Raw genomic sequence first — 22,629 nt, forward strand, 5'->3', positions numbered from 1 at the left:
GGACAAACTGGCATCTCCACTCTTGATTCCCCTGAGGTTCACATGAGTACCATAACCAGAAGAGGCAGCAGTGCCCTTCAACTGGGCTCAGGGTGTCTGTGGTACTGGACAACAACTTGCAGTTGTGCATCAGTGGTAAGTAGACCCAAGTGGGGGTCTTGGTGGTGGGGGTGCTCAAACAAGGCTGCTATCAATGCAAACTGACATCTAAAGGGGGACACTATGTGAAGGCAAAGGGCTCCACAGTTCTTTCTCTGGATTTCTTTTTTTTTTTTTTTTTTTTACATCATCTTAGTGCATACAGAAGTCCAACACATTCATTTTTACTAAGGAAGAAGAAGCCTCAGGAGGTGAAGTGATTTTTGTCAAGTTTGTAGAGTTGGCAAGTGGAGGAGTCAGGACTTTACAACAGGATTTCTGACTACAAGTACAGCATTTTGTTCCAGTATACTGTGTCACCCTAATGAGCAGATTCAAAGTTGAAAGAACTATGGGACCTGGGCATGATGGTACATGCCTGTGATCCCAGCTACTGGGAGGCAGGAGCAAGAGGATTGCCAGTTCAAGGCCAGTCCAGGTAAAGTTAGAGAGATCCTTTGGGAATGCAAGGGAGACTCAGCAACCAAATAAGGTGTTCCATGGGAAAAGAGACAATTCTGAGTATGGTCTTTAGCCAGAGACCTAATGCCATTCCTTGTTTTCCATCTGGTAGAGCAGAAACTCCTGGTATTAGCTTGATTAGGGACTCTCAGGAGAAAAGGGACCCAAGACAGGGCAAGGCTTATTTGATTCAGGCATTGACCCTCTTCCTTATTTCTTGGCATTAAAGAATTTGGAAGCTCAAGTTATGAGCATGAGAAATAAGGAGGAACAAAAGTATTGAAAAAACATACCCAGTGGTATGGAAGGACAAATTTGTTCAGGAAGAAGGGTGCAATACAGACCTCACATTTCTAGAATGTTTAGTATGGACCTGTGCTGATCTAAAGTCCTGCACTACCCAACATAATGGCCAACAGCCACATGTGGCTATTAAAATTAAAATTTATTAGGGATTCTGTTTCTCAATTGCACTAACCACATTTAATATGCTCAATATCTGCTGTGACCAGTGGCCACTGTATTGGACAGCACAGGCTGACTGTAGTTATCATCTAGAGGGTTTCATAATTTACTCTCCAGTAACCCACTAAACCTTGGATGGCAAAGAAGCAAAGAGGAACTGGACACACCCATGCAGTAGGCTCCCCAGCTATCCTTGTCTATCCTTTTCACAGCTACTCTGACCTCTGCATATTTTATTCAGTTTCTATTTTATGCTGTTTTAATATAGCTTAACTCTGTGTGGTGTTCCAAGCCCCTTGCCAGGGGGCCGCTCATAGGCAGAGGCACAATAAATAGCAATCCCCAGAAAATTATGCCCTGTATCAAAGCTGTCATTGCACCATATAAATGCTTATTAGTACTATTGAATTTTCCAGCCCTGACACCTCCCTGTGTTTACTAGGTAGCAGATAAACCTCCATGTTTGTGCCTTCTCTACTCTACCACATCATCAGGACTAAATATAGCCTGTGTGTATATGTTGAGCTCCATTAGCTATGCTTTGAAAAGGGAAAAAAAAATCAGTTAATAAAATTAAATTGCTGGAGAATGTGATTTGTTCTTCCCCCATTTGACAATCCTTTCAAAGACAAATAGAAGCCACTGCTGACAAGATGGGGAGCCAGTCTCAGCTACAGGATGGGAAAAAGTTTCAGACACTGACAGCACCACACAGCTTCCCAGCCAGCCTCCTGTGTAGATGGTGCATGTCCTTGAACACAGGATACAGGGATAGGGATGGCACTGTGGTCCACCTTGTGCCAGAAGTTGAAAGGCATTCCCAGCCTAGGCAATTTAATCTTCTTTCAGTATTCCAATGAAAACCCAAACAAAACAATGCAACCACCCAACCCCCAAAAAAAGAAGAAGAAAGAAAATACCCTCAACTTAAAAGTTTAGCATTCTTGATTATTTACGTTGGGCTCATGTCAAGCTGTTTTTGGCATGAATGATAACTTTTCTACAACTGCATATCAGAAAAAGCAATGGAAAATTTGAAGTCTCAGACACTTGTTAACTCTCCCCCATCTCCCAATCTAGCATGCCTTCTGACATTATGTGCAGTTATCTCTTCACTGCTATTGAGACAGAGTCTCCTGCAGAACCCCAAGGCCCTGCTGACTTTTCTGGACTTAGTACCCTGTCCTTTTCTCATGAAAATAATGCAGTTTGAAGAGAATTCTCTTGTTTACTTCTTCTGGCTGCCTCAGTCACTTAACACCCAACTCTGTAGGCACCACTGTCATACTCTCACATTATCACTTGTACTTCAACTGGATGATTAAGTGGTGGTGCCTGGTATCTGAAAGACACTATACAGGCGTAAAGGTAAAAGTCACACAGTGGGAATGTTGAGATTTGAGCTCTACCTTGAATTTACTATATGAATGTGCCCAAGTGATTAACTTCTTCATGCCTCAGATGTCTTAACTGCTGGGAAATGTTTGGCTTTGAATATATAGCCTCCAGAGCCATTCTCGCTATAAAATATTCCATGTTGGTGTTATGAAGGTGTATGTTCTAGTCCTTGGAACTGAATGGCTCATCCTTACATTCTATTTATAATCTTTTTAAAATTGTTGCCTTCAGTGCTCTATAGAGAAATGTAGATTTCTATTCTAAATTCTTCTAACCAACAAAGGAAATGCTCTATTTTAGTTTATTTGACAGAAATGTTTATAACAAGATTGAATTTATTTTGCTTTGCCTTCTTCCATTTTTGCCTTAAAAAGGAGTTTCTAAAAAACCAGAAATGCTTTCTGTATTCTGGCATAGCAAGAATGAGGCTGCCTTGGCTGGAGGAAGAAGATGGTTACCTCAAGCCCCAGTGGAGCAGGACTGTTTGCCATCTGCTGCACTAGTCACCTTGTCTCCAAATCAGGCCCAGTCTGTAGTTTGCTGCAAGTATTAGGAGCCAAGCCACTAGCACTTCCCACCTATGGCAAGCCTTGACCCTTTGTAATGTGGCTGCCAAGATGATGTTATAAGTAGGGGGCTACTTTCCAGCTTAGGAGAAAAATGTGCATTATAAGGAAATAGTCTTTTTCTCTTGTCATCCCCAGCCATTTTTAAGGCTTTAGACTAAAAAGAAAAGTTGTCCAACAAAGCTGAGGAAGATGATGGAATTGTCACTTCCCTTGCCACACCCATGCAGGATAGAATGGTTTATTAATGATCCACGGGACAAGAACAATCATTGTGCTGGCAGCTTCACATGTAATTAACCAGCTTCACAGATAGCTGGCGGCTGCCTCCAGATCTACCATCTGCAGATTGCAGAGCTACCTGACATAGTGATCCTGGGTTTTTAAGTGAAATCTCCATACTAGGAGAGAGACATCCAACATAGTAACCTCAACCTACTGGGCACTCAGGAAACATGACGGAGTGGCAGTGCTTCTGGCAGTATGCTTTGGCTGACATGAAAGACTGGGACTCCTGAAGGCAATGACCAGCTCTGGGAAGCACCATTACCACTGATCAACATTAACTGCAGACTCAGGTAAGTGGCCAAGCAAGGTTATCGTCCAGGTAGCCATGCAAATACTATGTCTTCTTCACAGCTCTACACAGGCAGTTTTTTCTGGGAACTGGTTTACTTTGCTCCACGGCAGTGCTTCAGCACTGACCATGCTGGGTATGGTGGTGTTACTTCTGGGTAAGAAGCAACAAAATTCAAATTCTGATACATAAGATATAGCAGCTGGGTTAGCCAAGCTTTGGCTTGGTAGTCAGTGCTAACTTTCCTTTTAAGAGTCCTGGGATTCAGCAGGCTGGGCATGGTAGCTCATGCTTATAATCTCAGGTACTTGGGAGGTGGATATCAGTAGGATCATGATTTCAGGCTAGCCTGGGCAAAAAGTTAGTGAGACCCCCCATCTCAACAAATGAGCCAGTGGCACACTCTGTAATCCGAGCTACATGGTAGGTGTAGATAGGAGGATGGTGGTCTGAGGCTGGTCTGGGCAAAAAGTGTAAGGCTGTATCTGAAAATGTGAAAAATAACTGAAACCAAAAGGGCTTGAAATGAGGCTCAACTGGTAAGAGTGCTTGGCTAGCAAGTATAAGGACCTGAAAAATAAAAAGAGTAAGGTCCCGGGATTCAAAGAACCCTGGTCTTCCCCTGAGTGAGTGAATTAATAAAGTTGTCCCCCATCCATCTTTCCCAAGTGAGTGAGAACATATTCATGGTGAGGGTGAACAAACAAAACACACACACGCACTTATTTCTAGGGCAGAGAGAGAAGCTCATAAGAACTGTCTATTCCTTAGGGCACTTGCCTAGCAAGAAAATTGGAACTGAGTTGAAACTCCAATATATCACTTCCCCCACCCCAAAGAATTGTCTCCATATTTATCTCTAGTTGAACATAGAACCCTAAACACAAGAACTCTTTGTTCATGCCCCAACCCCACGTAGGCCCAATCCTAGCATGTCACATTCTTCCAGGGTGAGCCAGTTATTACTGGAAGCCCACAGATGAATGAAAAACCTTTGCATCTTCAGCAAAACAGAGCCAGTTCACAGGTGTTATAGCCTTTTCACTTACCACTTAATTTACATTCTGTGCAAAAACAGGTAATAAAAGAATATTGTGCCCTTTAGAAAAATGGGAGATGAAGTGCCGCAATGTCCATCAATGGATAATACATCATCTATTCTGTACAGTACGGCACATGTGGTGAGTCCCCCAGACAAATCAGAGTCAAAGAACAAGTTCTATAGTAATTTTCTTGTTCCTTACTTATGGTCTCCTTCTTTACCCAGCTTTGATTACATGAGCCAAACAGTGATTCTCCATTGAGACAGCCTGGAAACAATCCCAATCATAGATCAGCAAACCAACAGGGAGGAGAGGTCATTAGTGGCTTAGGAGGAAATGGATAGCTCATGATAAATGAATTGGTATTGCCTGTCATTTTTCCTTGTCATCACTTTAATCAATAAGGGAAAAGGTGAATTGCTATTGATCTCTGCAATACCTCTGAACGATACTGTACAAATTACAGAAACACACAGGGGCAAGTGAAAGAATGAAAAGAGGAAGGACAAATAAAATAAAGTCTGGGCAATACAGGGCTACTGTATTTCCCCAGAGGGGGTCTTTAGGTCACTGAGTGTCAGGCGTGCTGAGTGCCCTTGTGAATGTGTCATGAAGAGCTCTTCTTCACACTTGCAAGGGCTGGCCATAGAGAGCATCTCAGTGCCTCCATTCTCACTTCACATGTCCCCATGCTGCAGCAGGACTACAGGGCGTGGGAAGCCACAGGGCTGCCCTTGACACAAGGCTAGAAGCCTACACACTGAGATGTGCTAGGGATCCCAAGGTCACATTACTTTCTGAAGTTGCCATACTTTAGAGGTACTGGGCTGGACTATCTCAACCACTGGCTATAATTCTTGATGAAAAGCAAGAATTAAAAGCTTCAAGGAAAACCTCAAATGATATCTCACTAACCCCATATTTGGGTCACATGCTAAGAAAGTATAGATTGGCAGCAGATAAGGTGAAAACTATTTGCCTCATGCTTGATAATAACAAAGATCACGGCTCTGTGCCTTTAGGCCTGTCCTCTGAAACACTCTGGGTTAAAAGACATGGCATGAAGATCAGAGGCCTTGGTCAAGGTGTCAAAGGCCTGGCCAAAGGGAGATTGACCACACTTAGGAAAGAAGACAGATATGCAAATATGGTCTTATCCAGAGAACCAGGAAACAAGCATTAGAATAGATAAGCATAACAACCCGTAACAGGAAGATGCAACATTTAGTGTCTGATTTTCATCTTCAACTCACACAAACAGGACTGTGAGAATGCTTAAGTCCTCGGAAACAGATTTTTAGGCTATGATGCTTATCAGAACCTGGTCAGTATCCTGCTTATCAGTAAAGAACAGAACTGATGGCAGATTTGATGGAATGGTGATTGGAGTTTAGCCCAATGGGGTATATATAGTATGATCACATTGCAGGGTCCCAGACTAACAGTTCTTTTATTCCATCAACTGAGCCTAATTATTCAGATGCCAGTGAGAGGAAAAAAAAATGTCTGACCAGAAAGGTCCCTTTCAAGGTCACACAACACATTCAGTGCATTACTCAACTTGGTCCTAGCTTTCCTCAGGAACCTCCCCTTCTTGCCTGGGCATTATCCTTTTAGCATTCAAGGTAGAAGAGGGCTTTATTTTGCAGATGGTGAAACCAGGGCAGGTGGTCACATATCCAGTATGAAACAAAATCCAGCCTTAAAATCTGGCATGTGAAAACAGCCAAGAACCCTTTAGGATCCTCCTGGCACTTTTGTTTAAGCAATTCTCCAGAGACCATGACTCAGGGTGTAATTATATAATTCTGGAATCAGTGACACCTCAGTTTGCCAGTATCCCCACTTTCCTCCCACAAACACCTGAAGGGCCAAAACACAGAGCAAAATAAATGCAAGTTACAAAGCTGCTGTTGTGTTGAGAGTAGAAATGCTGAGATTAGAAGGAGGAAAAACTTAAGTGCACCCTGGGTGTTTGCAGAAGGCCACGTCTGCAGCTCTTGAAGCTGATGGAGGAGCTCTCTGGCTCGCTCTGCCAGACGGGCAAGGAGACCAGCCCTTCATTCAGGAGGTGGGGCACATGACTGTGAGAGGGTGTGACAATAAGAAACTATTTAGCAAACATCAGTCTCCTCCTACAAGGAATCTTCCAATTCTAAAAGTGACCCTATTCTAAAATTACCAAGTGGCAGGTGGCCAGGTCAAAAATCCATATCCAGTCAGTGGTAATGGACTCTTTGTTGCATTTCCTCATATAAGGTTGCAGCATTGTCATAAAAACCCTGGGTCAGTGGTTTTAGATTTATGTAACTGGAGAGGTTAACAGTACCCTAGCACTATAAGCACTGCAGAGACCTGTGAAGTGGCAGACATAGTCATCTGGGATGGAAGGACCTGCTGGTCTTAGCTGTACAATCTTCCAACTCTAGCTGTACATCTAGTGCCAAGATCCTTTTCTGGCAACCACTAAAAAGAATTCCACTGCATCAAGAGATGAGAAAGAAGAGGAAAGCATTAGTTAACATAGGAAGAAAAAGGACACAGTAAAGAAGCTTCTAGTTCAACCTTATTCCTGGTGTAATAAATAGTTGTTTTTCCTGCAATGACTGTACCAGTAATTCTACTTGGGGTTCTTTTCCTGTCCCTTTCTGTCCTGGTTAACACCTAAATCTTTCTTTAGGGTTTCTGCTGGCATTCTGCTAGCTTTTCACTCTTCCAATTAAATGCAGATCAAGGATAAACATATGGCAATCTTAAATATTGCTGTGGTTGTGGGATGGAAGGATGGGGACAAAAAAGAGCACAGCTATTTGACCAGAGGACAAGGTTGGCCTATCTAGGATCTAGAAGGCAACCCTTGTATCCCTCATTTTCAAGTTGGTATGATACTGGGAAACAAGCAAGGGCAGAATTCCTGTGTAAATAAAGGAAAGCAGAGAGCCCCCATGACAGTTCAAGAACATGGCGAAGACACTCAGCCATTATTTCTTAGACAGCTACAAGGTATTTGTAGAGCCCTGGCTGCCCCTTCTCGTGGGGCCTTATCAGTCCATAGTCAAACCTAGAAAAGCCTTCTTGCAAAGGTTAGGACTCTTGGGCATAATCTCAGACCTATGATTTCCCAATGAACGTGATACTGTATAAAAAGAAGTGGTTTCAATGTGTAGAACCATACAGAATCAGAGGCAAAGAGATGCTGCCTTATCATAATACTTAAAAAAAACCGACTGGCTGACACCCAAAGGTATTTAAAGAAATGCTCTTTTGAGGACTTAGACCATGGATGGCAAATAAGCTTCCAAGTGCCAAATCCATTCCACTGGTAGTAGCTTTGAGGAGCGCCAATAGGAAAGATCTGAGCTGCAAGCTAAAGTATTGCATAGGTACAAGACAGGATGAGGGGTTGGGTTGGAGGCATATTCGTATTTGTCATCACCGGCTGAAATAGGTTTGGGGGGTGATGGGTGCTGGAGAGGATTAAGTATTGTTCTTTGATGATTCTAATATGAACACTGTTCACAGTGCACATAACCTATATCTAGCCTACCATTCTACTCTGGGTACAGTGCTTTGTCCACACTAAAGTCTAATCCTTCTTTAGTAAAACCATGAGAGAATTCCTGTTAAAAATAAAAATTATGTTGCAAGCTGCTGTTCACTGAGTGTTTACTATCTACCAGGTCCTGTGTACATGTACATTGTTTTTCAAGTGACTCTATAGAGAAGATACTCTTTTTACATAGACAAGGCAATTAGGTTCAGCAGGACTGCTGCACTGCACAACACTGGTAACACCATTTACAGTGAATTGTACTTTGCATTGAGACTGCCTGGTTTAGAGAGGCTGAGGATTGTGTCTAAGATCACACAGGAAATAGTGAGGCTAGAAGAGAACCTAGGTCTGACTCTTCATGTATTACTAAAAGTTTCTGTTAAGTGACCAAGAAGGGAAAGATGCCCTTCAATGTGTTCTGAAGATGACTCTCAGAATGAGATGCATGTTGTTTGAGCCAGGTGAGGGTATCTCTGCAATTAATTCTGAACTTTGCTCATAATCTTATTTCATGTACCAAAGCATTTCATGACAGACCACTGGTCAATTTCATTTTCAAAATCCATTTAAATTTAGCTGACCAGAAACTGTCACAGATGGAGTAGTAAGAGGGAAGTTCATTGACAGAGCCAGGTCTGGAACACAGAGGCTCTCAAATTCCTGGCACAAGGAATAGGCATGCTAATGGCAGGAAGAAGGCAGAATTAAGGTCAGTCCATCTACTAGAACAGTCACTTCTGTGTCCTTGGGGGAGTTACATGTGGAACACCAGAATGTTAATACTACCTGGAGAGCAAATGCAATCTACAATCTGCTTATTTGTTGGTGGCTCAGGCAGCTTTGCTATTATATATTATGATTTCAGGAGCATCTAATACATCTAAATGAAAATAAATGGCACCCAACTCTGCTAATACAAACCTTACCTCTTGAGGAGTCCAGCAGTCTTTTCCTCTTGGTAACATCTCTCCATTTGTTTTGAGCCATAAGCTCTACATAGCTCCTGATAAACCAGGAGGCTGAGCGTGCCTGGCAATGAGTCTTCTATAGGGATGGCTCATAAGGAACATCATTTTATGTCAGATGGTAGATAGTATCAAATACTATGAGTTGCAGGGTTTCTGCTTACCAAGGGCCTATTTGAAGGACTTTTATGGCCTTGTGTTTGTAATGATAATCTTATAGTAAACCAGTAAGTTCATTTTATTCTTGCCCACTCTCTTCACCCCCAGGCTTCACTTTAGATAAGGGGCAAATAAGGACTGTGGATCATTCTAGTAGAAAGATGCAAGAGGAAATCATGTTTGAGCCTTCCCCTCTTTATTCTGGGACTAATCTGGGTCAGAACTAAAGATGGAGAGGAAAAATAAGTGCCAGGATTGTCTTGGCACTGACGAGGGTTCTGCTGCTTCTACTTGGGGGAAGAAGGTACAGTTCTCAGGTCCAAGTACTATATTTCTTACTTTATTTTTCTGACGGGAACAGCAATAAGAAAGACAAATTGACCTGGCAGAGAAAACACAGAAGTTTCACAAAGAAGAGTTTACAATAGTAGGGACCAATTTCTGAGGGAAAGGGAAGTGATACTTCTGTAGATGCTTCCCAGAGATAGAATTACATCCTTGAGATTTTCCTACATATCCCAAGGAAGTCACATGTCTTGTGGTCCTATACCATGCACTGTCACACCCCTAAATTCCTATAGCAGACTGGTATGTTAATAGTCTCTGGAAAGCAGTGAGGCCTATCAAACGTACATCAGTCAGCCACCATGACACAATTACAGGTAACAGGATCTTGGCCAAACCAATGACAAATTAGGCCCAATAGCTATTTCAGAAGAATGGATGCAATTCTATGCTTGATTGGCTATGAAAGTTCTAAGCAGAAGAATAGGGAAATAGCCAAGCTGAGCCAGCAGCTTTGCAGAGAGGAATCCCATTGGAGCTAGCACTGAGCTTGCTTGGGGAAGGCTACTGGTGATTGGAGACTAAGTTACCTTAGGAGTTTAAAAGCTGACAGGGGAGGTGCAACAGCCAGGGGAAAGGAAAAAATGGCAATGTGACAGCATCCCTCATTTTTAATTTACCTTACCTCTACTCACTGTGATGCTATTTTCATTTAAGGGCTGAAATGGAACTTGAGGGCCCTTCTTTCAGGGATTTTTAGAAGTATTTGGCAAGAGCCAGCAATCCAGAAATGAGTGGGTACATAAAAAATTAATATTCACATTGTTCTTACTGCCCATCTCTGAACAGTAATTTGTAGGCCTGAACTTCAAAATAATCCCTTTGCCTAACAGTCAATTCAGGCAGAGGATGGAAGCATGAAGGAGGGAGAGACAAGGAGCTTATATTAGGAGAGTGAAGGGACACTGATGACTTCTTTTTGATCACTGACAGAAACATCATTATCTCCTCTTCTTTAAGTATCCTGGTTGGAAGGGCAGGGAGACCCAGGGAGGTCCCATAGTACGTAGTACATAGTACAGTCCAGGTCTTGGCTATGAACATTTTCCTTGAGAAGTTTCTGAGTTAGCGGCTTTGTGTCTAGCCTCAATATTCCAGTCTTCTTCCTTCTTTCACAAATGCTGTACTTTATGAGGTTTCCCAGAGAAACATAAAGGACAACAGAAGAACAGTCTTCTTCCTCTAGAGTTATAAGGAAATTATTTGGTTTAACAAATACCTGAGTATCTCTTATCTACTGATATATGAAGATCTGTAAGTGTAGTAGGGCTGTTCCGATAAGGTACAAATTATGGAGTGGTAATGAAACATGAGGGTGGAGAAGAATGTAAGGATATGTGTAAACTAAGGTGATAAGACTTTATCCCAGAGGCAGTGGATAAAGTCTTTTTAAACAAATGCACCTACATAGTCAGATTTGTCTCCTAAGATTAAAAATAGGAATATGGACATACATTATCAAAAGTTACTGAAGCAATCATTATATAAAAAGGCTGGAAAAGTTAAACAACAGATGAAACAGAAATCAGACAGTCAAAAGATGTAAAAATCAAACAAGTGCAGTGTAAACACTTAGGAGAGGTAGGACCATACATTCCTCAAATTACCATGAAGTCTTGCAAGCACTACAATCATAATTGAAGGTTCCACAGAATGACACCCATTAATATTGGAACTCTGATAAAGTCCCTTGGTTCCAGATATTAATGATATGATACAATATGGCTAAAACAATGATCACCTTTTAATAACATAATTGGCAAAGTTTGGGGTGAAAAAACCCTTAATTGGGAATACACACATTTGAGTGTTAGTATTTGGTTTTACAACCAGCTATAAAGATAGGCAGGTGCAACTGAGTTTCCTGAACGGTAAGACTGGGATAACATTTTTCTTAGGTTTGCTGTGAGATAAAAATATTGTATACAAAAGCTCTTTTAAACTAGAAAATGCTAGATAAGATTAAGATTTGATTACTAGTAAGGCAGATGATTTTTACGCAAGCCCCCTTTGACAAAAACAGCCTTGAACTAAGAAAACTTGAAGGCTACTGGTAAGTGTTGACTGTCAAAGGTGGGTGGTGGGGATCTGAGAAAAGCCTCAGCCCCCAAAATGGTCTTTAAGATCTCATGGGAAAAGAGAATGGTTTCAAAATCTGACCATAATGTCTTTCCTTTTTCCTATGTGGTGGCTGAGATAATCTAGAATAAAGCGTCTTTGTGTAAGAAAGAAAAATGTAAGCAGAGCAGCCTGCTTGCTTTTCTAGCAGGTCATTACTAGTGGCTTGGTGACGAGTTTCTAGGGGCCATAGCAATTGAAGGAACATTAAAGAGCAGTTTTCACTGGGGTCACCTGGGCCAGACAGATGTCTTGTACCCTCTTGGATTTTCTAGGATTGAACTATCCTCATCACTGATCCACAGTTAAGAGCTATGCTGCTCTTCTTCCTCCCATGGTACTCTTTGGCAGGAAATGGGTCTTATGAACAAATGAGACAGGAGGCTGGGAGAATATTCTACAGTGCAGGAGGGGCTCTGTGGAGAAAAGCCAGAGGGTGTGGGGAGGGCACAGGTTTAGGTCTTTTAACTGCCTTTTCAGATAGGATACAACACAATATGAAGCTAAAATGGAGAGGGACTCACATTTCCCTTTATGCTAAGCTTTCTTTTCCAGACACACACTCCTTCACAAAGACACCAGTAACTAGGTTGGGGTCACACTTCCTAAAACACACAGATGTTTTCTCAAAAGGCAACAGTTATATGTAATGCTTTTATGTGTCTTTGGTTTTTAAAAATGCAGGGGTGGGGAAGAGAGAAGAAAACCAGGGCTGTGTCAGGGCTGCTGCTGCTGCTGCTGCCCACAGAATGAGCTCTCCAGGGAGACATTCTCCCTTTTGATGCCAGCAGGAAGAGGGGAAATAGGTCAGGGCAGCAGCCTGAGTTTTTAGCGGGGCCTGTCCAGCATGAAGGCATCATTTTCCAGATATCAGCAAGGAGCAAATTTGGAGGTATCAGAAAGGGCAAAGGGGTCATGAAAAAAAAGACCTTGGAAATGATCACCAAAACCCTGAAGATCCTCCAACCCTCTGGAAATGCACCTTCTATAGCTTGGAACTGAGAAAAGTTAAATTGTGACAATGATATTCAGGAGACTAAGGCATGAAGATCATGCTAGACTAGTTCCAGGCTAGACTGGGCTACATAGTGAGGTCCTATTCAAACAAACATTGTGAAATTGACCTAGTTTACTAATTCTTATAACGCCTTTAAAAGTTCGGGTTTCTCCAACATAGCAGCAATCAAAGTGTTGGGATGTAGTGATGGGTGGGTAGGTATATGCTGACTAGCTGGTCTTCTGGAAGACTGTTGTATTCATAACAAGGACCTCAAAAGGAAGATGGTTAGACTGCTAGACAGAAATATCAAGGGCAGGAAAGAATCACATACCCAGGACCACGTGATAACTGGAGTTTGCATTTTTAAGCTGGTTATCTACCCATTAGTTAAAGCTATCTCTTATCACTACTCTGGGGAGATGCTAGCAATGAGCACAATTCCCCATCTGGGAAATCACACCAGATCTTCCTGTCCTTGGCAGTATGGCAGAGAACTGCCTTAAAAAGGCAGCTGTATGGGGGTGGAGGGGTGTCACCAAGCACATGATAGCCAATGGAACATGAACTCATAGCTGATAGTCACAGCTATAGCAACAAATACAACCATCTCTAGTTGTATGGTTCAAAAGCAGCCCAGATTCAAGAGCAGGGAACAGACAGCCAATCCATATTTTCTGGGTGGCCACAAGCCATTTAAGCTCAACTCATCATTCTCTACTCCACAGAAGCTATAAACAAACTTGATGGGTAAATATTTTAGGCTTTGCAGGAGGCCATACAACTTCTGACATAATTATTCAACCCAGCTGCATAGGGTTATAGTGTGACAGCAGCCATAGACAATGCATAAATAATTACTGCTTCAACAAAATTTTATTTGTAAAATCTGGCAGGGGGCCATGTTCACCCACCTCTGCTAAACACCAACTGGATCAAGCTGGGAAGAAATGCTGAGCTCCTTGGATCTAATTTGAGTAAAGGTGAGAGTTAAGTCCTCTAAGAGGTCCTTAGCTGTTCTGAGCTTCAAGGTCACAAAGAAAATCAGGTTTGACATGGTGTCTAACTTCTGGTTCTTTCTCCCGAGTCTGGTTAATACCACCTGTGTACCAGACCAGGGCCTTGAACCAGGTCTATCAGATTATTGACTTAGGAGAACCAAAGCTGATAGGAACCAATGGCTGAAGGGAAGCATGGTGTAGATGATGGAGAAAAGAAGTGGAGCAATGAAAGGGGAGGAGAGACACTCAGGAAAATGGAACTGGTGGCTGGAAATGACAGTAGTTCTGTGCTGACTAAAGTCATTGTAACACACATGTAAGGAAAGCATGATGACAGTCTTAAGACAAAACAAGGGACGCCATCTGAAAATGTAGAGAGGACTTGTTTGACCCCTGCAGGCTCCACATAAGGAATAGTTATGGAAAGACTACAATTGTCTCCTCACTCAAAACAAAAGTGACAAGCAAGACACTTAGAAAACATGATGCCATTTTTCAGTGCCAGGTACTGAAAACCAGCTTCTTTTTCCCTCCTTGGAAAGGGATCTAATGTCAGTGGCCACTACATAGTGCCTCTCTCAATCTAGATCCTTTTCCACTCATTTTATGCTTTCATATATGGGAATACAGCTGGAAGACCAGGCTGCTATAGGATCACACAGAAATCTGCCAAGCCAGCCCAACAGCAGTTCAGCTCCAGCGAGTTCCTAAAGGACAACATGGCACAGTAGAGGCTACCCACCCACTGGCCACCACATAGTTACACTGTCCTTTCACCTATGGACAGGAAGGACTGCTACATCCAGGGGCATCCTTTGCTAGATCTTTGTTAGGGGAGAGGGAGGGCAAAGAACACTGTCCTCCAAGACAACTTACAGAACAGAGGTAAAGGCGCTACACAGGGAAAAGTAAATGAATGATGCTTACACAAAACAAAAACTTCCCTTCATTCCTTCACTGTTCAGAAAACAGCTTTCATACATTCAAGGATAGAAATGCCCATGAGGGTTGGCTGCAACCGGTTCCTTTATCAACAACTTGAATTATTTGTAGTTTAGGTCATATTCCTGTTTCCTTTGCCCAAATAATCATAAAAGCAGCTAAGAAAAGGCAGAGAGGCTCTTTACGGAGAGATTGTCAACATAGGGGTATGATAGAATGGGTCACTATAATCAAGGAAGATAAATATCAACTTTGGACTAGACTAAGGAAGGATCTGCAAACTCATATGGCAAGAGGATCAAAGAAAATGGCAAAAACTTCAACTTTTTCATCAGTAAATATTAAATGTACACAGATAATGGTAAGGTAACAATAACCATGATATACTAAGAGTGCTAAGCTACTCACTCCTTTTCATGGTCAGTATTCTCACTGACCCCTTATACTTTTGATATCATCAGTGGGCCAGAAGTATGACTAGGAAGAAAAGTGGCGGGAAAAACAAGAGTTGAAAAGTAAGGGAAAGAAACTTCAAGAGATAGGAAACAATAGGGAAATGACTCTGTTGAGAAATTTGATGTAGACTAAGTGGTAAGAATGCCTCCAACAAATGTTTTAGGCAATCCAATGAAGGGTTTCCTCCTCTATCCAAAGCATAAGAAACAAGCAAAAATCTAATGGTGCTTCCTCTGTGATGTCTTTAAGTCATAAAGACACGTGAGTGGACTCATCATATTTTTTTTCAACAGTTACTATGCAGTTTATTATCCAAAGGCTTACAAAGTCAGAGGGAAACTCTCTAAATATCTGCCCCCTCTACCTAATCTTTAGGCCACTTAAAAGACTGCAAAAGGTCTTTTAAGACAAGTAGAGTATCTGTATTCTTGAAACACTTCACTGGGTGGAGGTGGTGGTGATGGGGAATAGCTATCTTTAATTGATAATTTTAAGCTACATGGTGTAGTTATAAAATAGGGGAGGGGAAGAGGCACGTCAATATTAAGGATTTCTACTCCACAAGTATACTTCACAAGTAGAAATGCATCTTAACAAAAACAAACAGAGCAATGTAAATCTAAATGATTAAGCCTGATCCTCCTGTATGAATGGCCAGCAAAACAGATGCAATAGCCGACTGTTGCTTACCACACGCTGTGTTCTTACACTAACTATATAGAAGGAGGAGGCAAAGTAACCTACCCCATGTATACCTCAGTCAAGGCCCTGGTCTATATTGTGAGTGGGGAGACATGGGGGGGGGTGAGGGGAAAAAAAAAAGATGTGGTATTACCAAGGTTGTTACAGTTGATGTTTGGAAATGGAACACAGAGCTTTTGAACTGAGAATTCAGATGTTTGCCGAACTTTTTCTTTCACAAAAATAGAAGGCAAGTGCTACAGAAACTCTAAAGAGGTGGCAACCAACAGCAAGAACATTGCTTAGTCAGAAGTCAAAGTGGTGGGTCTCTCAAAGTCAGTCGTCTAACACAAGTCTCTCTCACCTAATGCTGGTGATTCAAATCCAAGTGAGATACTGAAACTCTACACAGGTATCTGTATCACTGAGCATCATGAAGAAGTCCACATCAGTTCTTAAGGATCTGGAGAGATTCACGAGTGAGAGAAAACCTCTAGGAATGCATAATCCTCCAGCTCCGTGTATATTATGAGATTGCAAAAAAGCTGGGCCTTGATAGATTTGATTATAAAAGAAATAGGAACAAAAGCAGGTCCCAATCTTAAGTTCAAGTACAGCACACTTCCCTGCTTTCTTTTCTTGTGTCCACTTAGCAGAATGAATGGCTAGCATACTCCTGGAAAGAAGATGGATCTGTTGACGAAGACTTAAGCAAAATTAGCAGGTAGAACGGTACCATAAGCAGCTGAAGGCCTAACTCCTGCCTGCAAGAGCCAGCCCAACAGGCAGAAACAGAAATACAATTAAATTAAGTCAGAAAACCTGCTACAGAAAATGCAATTACTCAAAGATACAAATAAATGTTCAAAGAAAATTGGCCCCTGACAGGGTTAGTCAAGCTTCTAAATCCAGCTGGAGGCAGGCCGCTCAGGCTAATTCACCAAGGAGGAAGACTGCAAAGCTGTAAGCGCTCTGCATTAGGATCCTGGCTGGTCTGGTCTGATGTGCACTCCACGGTGTGGAGGAGCAATTTGGGGGTGGCTGGACAATGGTGCAGGCTCAAGAAAATAAGATGTGGGGGCAGACACAAGAATGGCTTATGGATGTGCATGGCTGAGCAGTGGAAAAGGTGATAGACTATCTCTGACATGGCAGGAAAGCATCGGACCAAAGGTGCCCTATGTTCTCGCCCCTCCCATACAGGAAGTCACTGGGAGAAGCCCTACCTCTCGCTGCAGCACCAGTTCCTTGGTGAAAAGGGTGGCTTCCTCGCTGAATGGCTCTCCTTCCTGCACCAATCCTGGCAGGTTTCGGGCTCCTCGGGGGCATTCAATGCCTGTGTGTAAGGAAAAAGAAGATTTGTGGTGAAGTGTGCAGGAAGCATATCTCCCCAACATCAACTTGGGATGAATCCTCATCATGCCTCCCTCAATCCTTTAGGCTTTAGCAGTCACTTATATAAATGGCTCTCTCACATTACACTGCTAGTCCAGCCACTGGGCCTCCTGAGAGCCAATGCAGCTGACTCTCGGACATTTTCTTCCTACTATTGGACTTGACATCAAATTCCAAAGTGTTAATTCAGTGTCATTTTCCACTTCAAATGAGGTTCTCCTTCTGACCTTAGGCCATATTTTGGACAGTAGTACCATTGGTTTTCATTCAGAATGAGACAAAACAAACAAACAAAAACAAACCAGAATACTGATGAAGTACTAGGTGTCTGGAGCCACAGAGACCTGGATTCACATCCTAATTCTATCACTTATTAGCTTCATGATCTTGGTCAAATTACTGAACAAAGTCTTAGCTTCCTATTTGTAAGATAAATATAATGTATCTACTTCATAAGGTTGTTGTGTGTACTAGGAGAGATTATGTATGTAAAATTGCAGATTACATATGCAAACTTTTTAGAACAATGTCTGCCAAATGAAAAGGTTCAATATACTTTAGCTATTATTGATATCATCTAGCTATTATTAGTATCATCTGTACCATCATAATTATTATTGCTTTTAGCAATTTCCATGCTTAAAATTTCAAAGCCTTTTCCTTACACTTGGTAGGCAGATGTTCTACCACTTCAGCCATGCCTCTAGCCTTTTTTGACCCTATCACTAGCCTTTCAGGTGCTTAAGGACAGAAACCTATTCTTTACTTGATTATATCTAACGATGTTATTTTGCACAAAATAAGCGCTCACTGGCCAACTTAGAATGGCTTTTCTTTCCTTTGATTCAATCACTCATTTGAAAGATACATTTATCATTAACAGTGGTTATCTGTGACAAATCATGAAATATGTTACATTTTGATATCTGGGTAAAGCTTATAAATATTTCAAAGTAATCCACACCATAGCCTTAATTATGAAGCAAAAAGATGAACTGGGATAGAGAGAGACAGGAGAAGAAAACGACAATTTGGGGGAGGATACACTTAGTGTCCTGTCTCTGAACAGTTGGTGGTCCCTCCTGTAACAATACAGATTTAGAGTGTTAGCTACTTTATCCACAAACAGTCAAGCAAAGGGACAATAGATTTGGCCTGGGGAGTCTGGAAGCAGGGCATCTAGGCTACTGCACGCACATCTGCTAGGGTACATTGGGTAGAAGAGGTCCCACCACTGCCCAGGTAGAAAGCATGGGTAAATCTCATGCTTCTGGCATAGAGTCAAGATCACAAAGCCCAGAAGACTGGGAATAGCTTACATGCTGGGTTCTCAGCAGTTGTACAACAGAGCTTTCTCCATGCCCCACCAATGGATCAGATCATGTGAATTGAAATGCAACATGGGGAGGGCAGCAGCAGGAGAGAGACTATAGCAGAGGGAAGCTTGAGCTGGCAGCAGTAACCATTCTCCTACCCTTGCAAAGATGGACCAGTTGAATGGTTGAGATGATCACCAGGGATATCTCATTCCCTGCACTTCAGTATCAGGGAGCTGCAGGGGTAGAACTTATTTTTGTACAAGACAGCAAGAATTGTAGGAGCCAAAGAGCCTGAGATTAACCCCTAAAGGGAGAGATGGAGCTAGAGTAAAACAGAATGAAAGACAGTCCCTGTTTTTCACAACATCAATAGCCAAAAACACTTTTCATTTTGTATCTGCAAACTAAGCAAGAACAGAATTGCCAGGGAGAAAAATAAATGATTCTGCTGAACTATTTTGCCATATAGCCATAGATAAAGCATTGCTACAGAAACAAAAGTAATGCAAGAGCAAGTGTTCAGTCTGTTCTGACCCTTGCAGCAGAACTGGGGTGCTGTGGGGTAGGGTTGAAACAGGGATCAGCCAGGGCAGTATAGTGGATGGGAAGAACTGGGGGAAAGAATTTTCACTAGGAGGGTAGCAAGGATTTCCAAGCCTCACTGGTGGAGTACCTGTTCTACTTTGCTAATACTTTCCTGGTATTCTGAAATAGCAAGAACTAGTTAAGCTGCAGAGATCTCACCAGTGTTCTCTGAATCCTAGAGACCACCAAGAGGCCTCAGTGGGCCCAGGGAGCCCAAATTAAAGCAGAAATACATTCAAAGCATTTTCACCAGATGGTCCTTTGGGCCTGTAAAACCAAACCCACCCACTCTATGTAGATGAAAGGAAAGGAGGTCTTTGTTGTGTCCTGTCCCAACTTTATAGCAGCTGGGCTCCAATGTTTAGAGAGGAAGAAGCTGGAGCAGGGTGTTTCTCAGCCCCTTTTAAAATAGAAATGAAGCATCCATTCACAACCATTTCTGTCAGACACGGGCAAGAGAAGGGAAGGGAATTTTCACTGGACCTGTCTCTCCAGAATAAACCCTGATCAAATAACTCTGATCAAGGGACAAGAGAGTTATAAGTAGGATACGAAACAAGAAGCAGGAAAGATTTTATGACATTTGCATGTCTGAGTGTTCTAAAGCTGCTGAGCTCAGTTATACCTGCAGATAAATGATAGTGTAGATGAGGAGTTTTCTGACTTTTAATTTTTATTATGAACCATACATATGCATTTACACAAGCATATACACCTATATAGAACAAAACTTCCAAAGTAACAATGGTTAATATTGATTAAATGTGTTATATAATAGTCTCTCTTCCATTTTATTTCATTAAAGAAAAAAATCAAGATGATTTTGACACTGATATTGATTGAAGACTCAAGTGGGGTGCAATATATAGTTTGAGAAACACTACAAAGATTGAGGCGCAAAGGCAGGAGGTTGGAAGGATGGGCAGAGCCCTGTGGCCTTGTTGCAGTGTTCAAAAGCTGCTCTGTCTGGGGTGTATCAGGCTCCAGACTTGCTTTGTGTCATAAGGGACCAAGAAACAGCAAGAATACACTGTCCACTGACAGAGAGGAGACCATGCAAATAAATGTTAGTATCCTAACACCAGGGAGGCAGTCATTGCTCCCTGTGTATAAGCCAATGTGTACTGCAGCAAGAACCATTCTGTGTCCCCTCTGCCCAGGATGCAGGGAACAAGTCAGTCCAGGATACACACACGACACCTTCCCTCAAATAAGGCCTGCACTGCTATTAGCCTGGCTGTGCTGCTGTTTTACCAATAAAATGGACTTAGAACTCTGACACAGATAAAGAAAGTGGACAGAGAGGAAGAAAGCTGGGTTCTCAGAAAGCAAACCAAAGCTGTTGCAGTCAGGTTAGGCAGGCTGACAGGCAGTGACGGGGAGTTCCCAAACCATGGAGGGTCTTGCACTGAAAATTGCAAGTGAGACTTCGGTGGAGTTCCAGAAGCTCTCCCCAGCCAGTGAGGAAGTGACTGTAATTCTGGACTGCATATTACCACCAATAGCTGTCTTTTCTGATAATGTGCTGGAGTGGTGCTGCCTCCTGATAAGGACAAACCAACTCAGCTGTGTGCCCAAAGCTTACAGGTGCAGGATAAGTGCATGGCTTACCCTTGATGCTGACAAGCCACTCAAACACAAGTATTTTAATTAATAAAAATATTACACCTAAAAAAGTCCTAAGCATTCTTGAGCATTTTTCATGTCTTTTATAAGCTATGTGAGAATCAAACAGAAATCCTGGAAATAAAAAGTCCCTTTAGTCAAACAGAAAACACTGTGGAAGGTCACTCCAGCAGACTACAGCAAGAGGAAGACAGAATCTCAGAGCAAGAAGATACATTAGAAATTAAAGATAAAATAGAAGAACTTTTAATCAAACAACCCAAGGGCTGTGACAGGTATATATGCAAGAACTCAGCAAATCCATCAAAAGACCAAACCTGAGAATCATGGGCATTGAAGAACAAGAGGTGTAAGCCAAAGGGATACATAATGTACTCAATAAAACACTAACAGAAAATCTCCCAAACCTCGAGAAAGATTTGCACATTCAGTCCAGGAAGCCTCCAGGACAACAAACAGACTTGACCAAAACAGAACCTTCCATGATATATTATCATTATACAACTAGCACAGAGAACAGAGAAAGAATACTGAAGCCTCTAAGAGGGTAAAAACAAATAACTTATGAAGGCAAACCCATCAAAATAACAGATGTCTGAACACAAACCTTAAAAGCAAGAAGGGCATAGAGTGAGGTATTCCAGGCATGAATGAGAATAATTTCAGCCCTAGGATACTCTCCTGAGCAAAACTATCATTCAACATTGATGGAGGAATAAAAGTCTTCTGTGAGTGCATATATTAAAAGAACAGAAAGATCTCAAACGACCTAATGTTACATCTCAAATTCCTAGAAAAACAAGAACAAGCAAAACACAAAACAAGCAGGGGAGAAATAATAAAAATAAGGGCCCAAAATTAATGAAATGCAGACCAAAAAAAACCAAAACAACAACAAAAACCATACAATCAGCAAAACAAAAAGCTGGTTCTTTGACAAACATAAACAAGATTGACAAGCCCCTGGTAAATCTGACTAAAATAAGGAGGGAAAACACCCAAATAATAAAACCAACACTCCTTAAACTTTTCCACAAAATAGAAAGGGAAGGAACACTGCCTAACTCATTCTATGAAGCCAGCCTTACACTCATCCCAAAACTGGATAAAGACACATCCAAAAAGTAGAATAATAGGCCAATCTCCTTAATGAATATCAATGCAAAAGTCCTTGATAAAATAATGGCAAACTGAATCCAACAACACATCAGAAAGATCATTAACCATGACCAAGTTGGCTTCATCCCAGGGATGGTTCAACATATGCAAGTCATTAAATGTAATACAGCACATTAATAGAAGCAAAAACAAAAACCACTTGATGATCTCAATAGATGCAGAAAAAGCCTTTGAAAAGATTTGACTTCATTTCATGATAAAAGCTCTAAGGAAACTAGGAATAGAAGGAAAGTACCTCAACATTATAAAAGCTATATACGAACCTATAGCCAACATCATACTTAACAGAGAAAAACTGAAACCATTCCCTTGAAGTCAGGAATGAGACAAGGATGCCCACTCTCCCCACTCCTATTCAACATAGTACTGGAATTCCTAGCCAGAGCAATAAGGCAAGAAGAAACAAAAGGAATACAAATAGGTAAAGAAACTGACAAACTATCCCTATTTGCAGATAACATTATCTTACACCTTTAAGACCTGAAAAACTCCACCCAAAAACTCCTTACTGCTTCAGCAATATGTAGCAGGATACAAAATCAACTTACCAAAACCTTTCTATACACCAACATTGAACAGATTAAGAAAGAATATACAAACACAATTCCATTTGTAATAGCCTCAAAAAAAATCAAATACCTAGGAATAAATCTAACAAA

The 22,629-nt window shown here is 41.7% G+C and overlaps 1 protein-coding gene and 1 pseudogene across 1 annotated transcript in view; one reads left to right on the top strand and one right to left on the bottom strand.

Annotated features, from left to right (window-relative positions):
- Nucleotides 1–22,629, bottom strand: part of Snd1 (staphylococcal nuclease and tudor domain containing 1) — a 436,904-nt gene that overhangs the window by 76,558 nt on the left and 337,717 nt on the right. Inside the window, exon 16 of the mRNA XM_074063886.1 lies at nucleotides 17,093–17,202. Within this exon, the coding sequence (XP_073919987.1) occupies nucleotides 17,093–17,202 (110 nt within the window). The remainder of the gene's footprint in view (nucleotides 1–17,092; nucleotides 17,203–22,629) is intronic.
- On the top strand, nucleotides 15,859–15,983 carry LOC141421145 (small nucleolar RNA SNORA51; annotated as a pseudogene).

This window comes from Castor canadensis, chromosome 2, assembly GCF_047511655.1.
Source record: "Castor canadensis chromosome 2, mCasCan1.hap1v2, whole genome shotgun sequence".
NCBI lineage: Eukaryota > Metazoa > Chordata > Mammalia > Rodentia > Castoridae > Castor > Castor canadensis.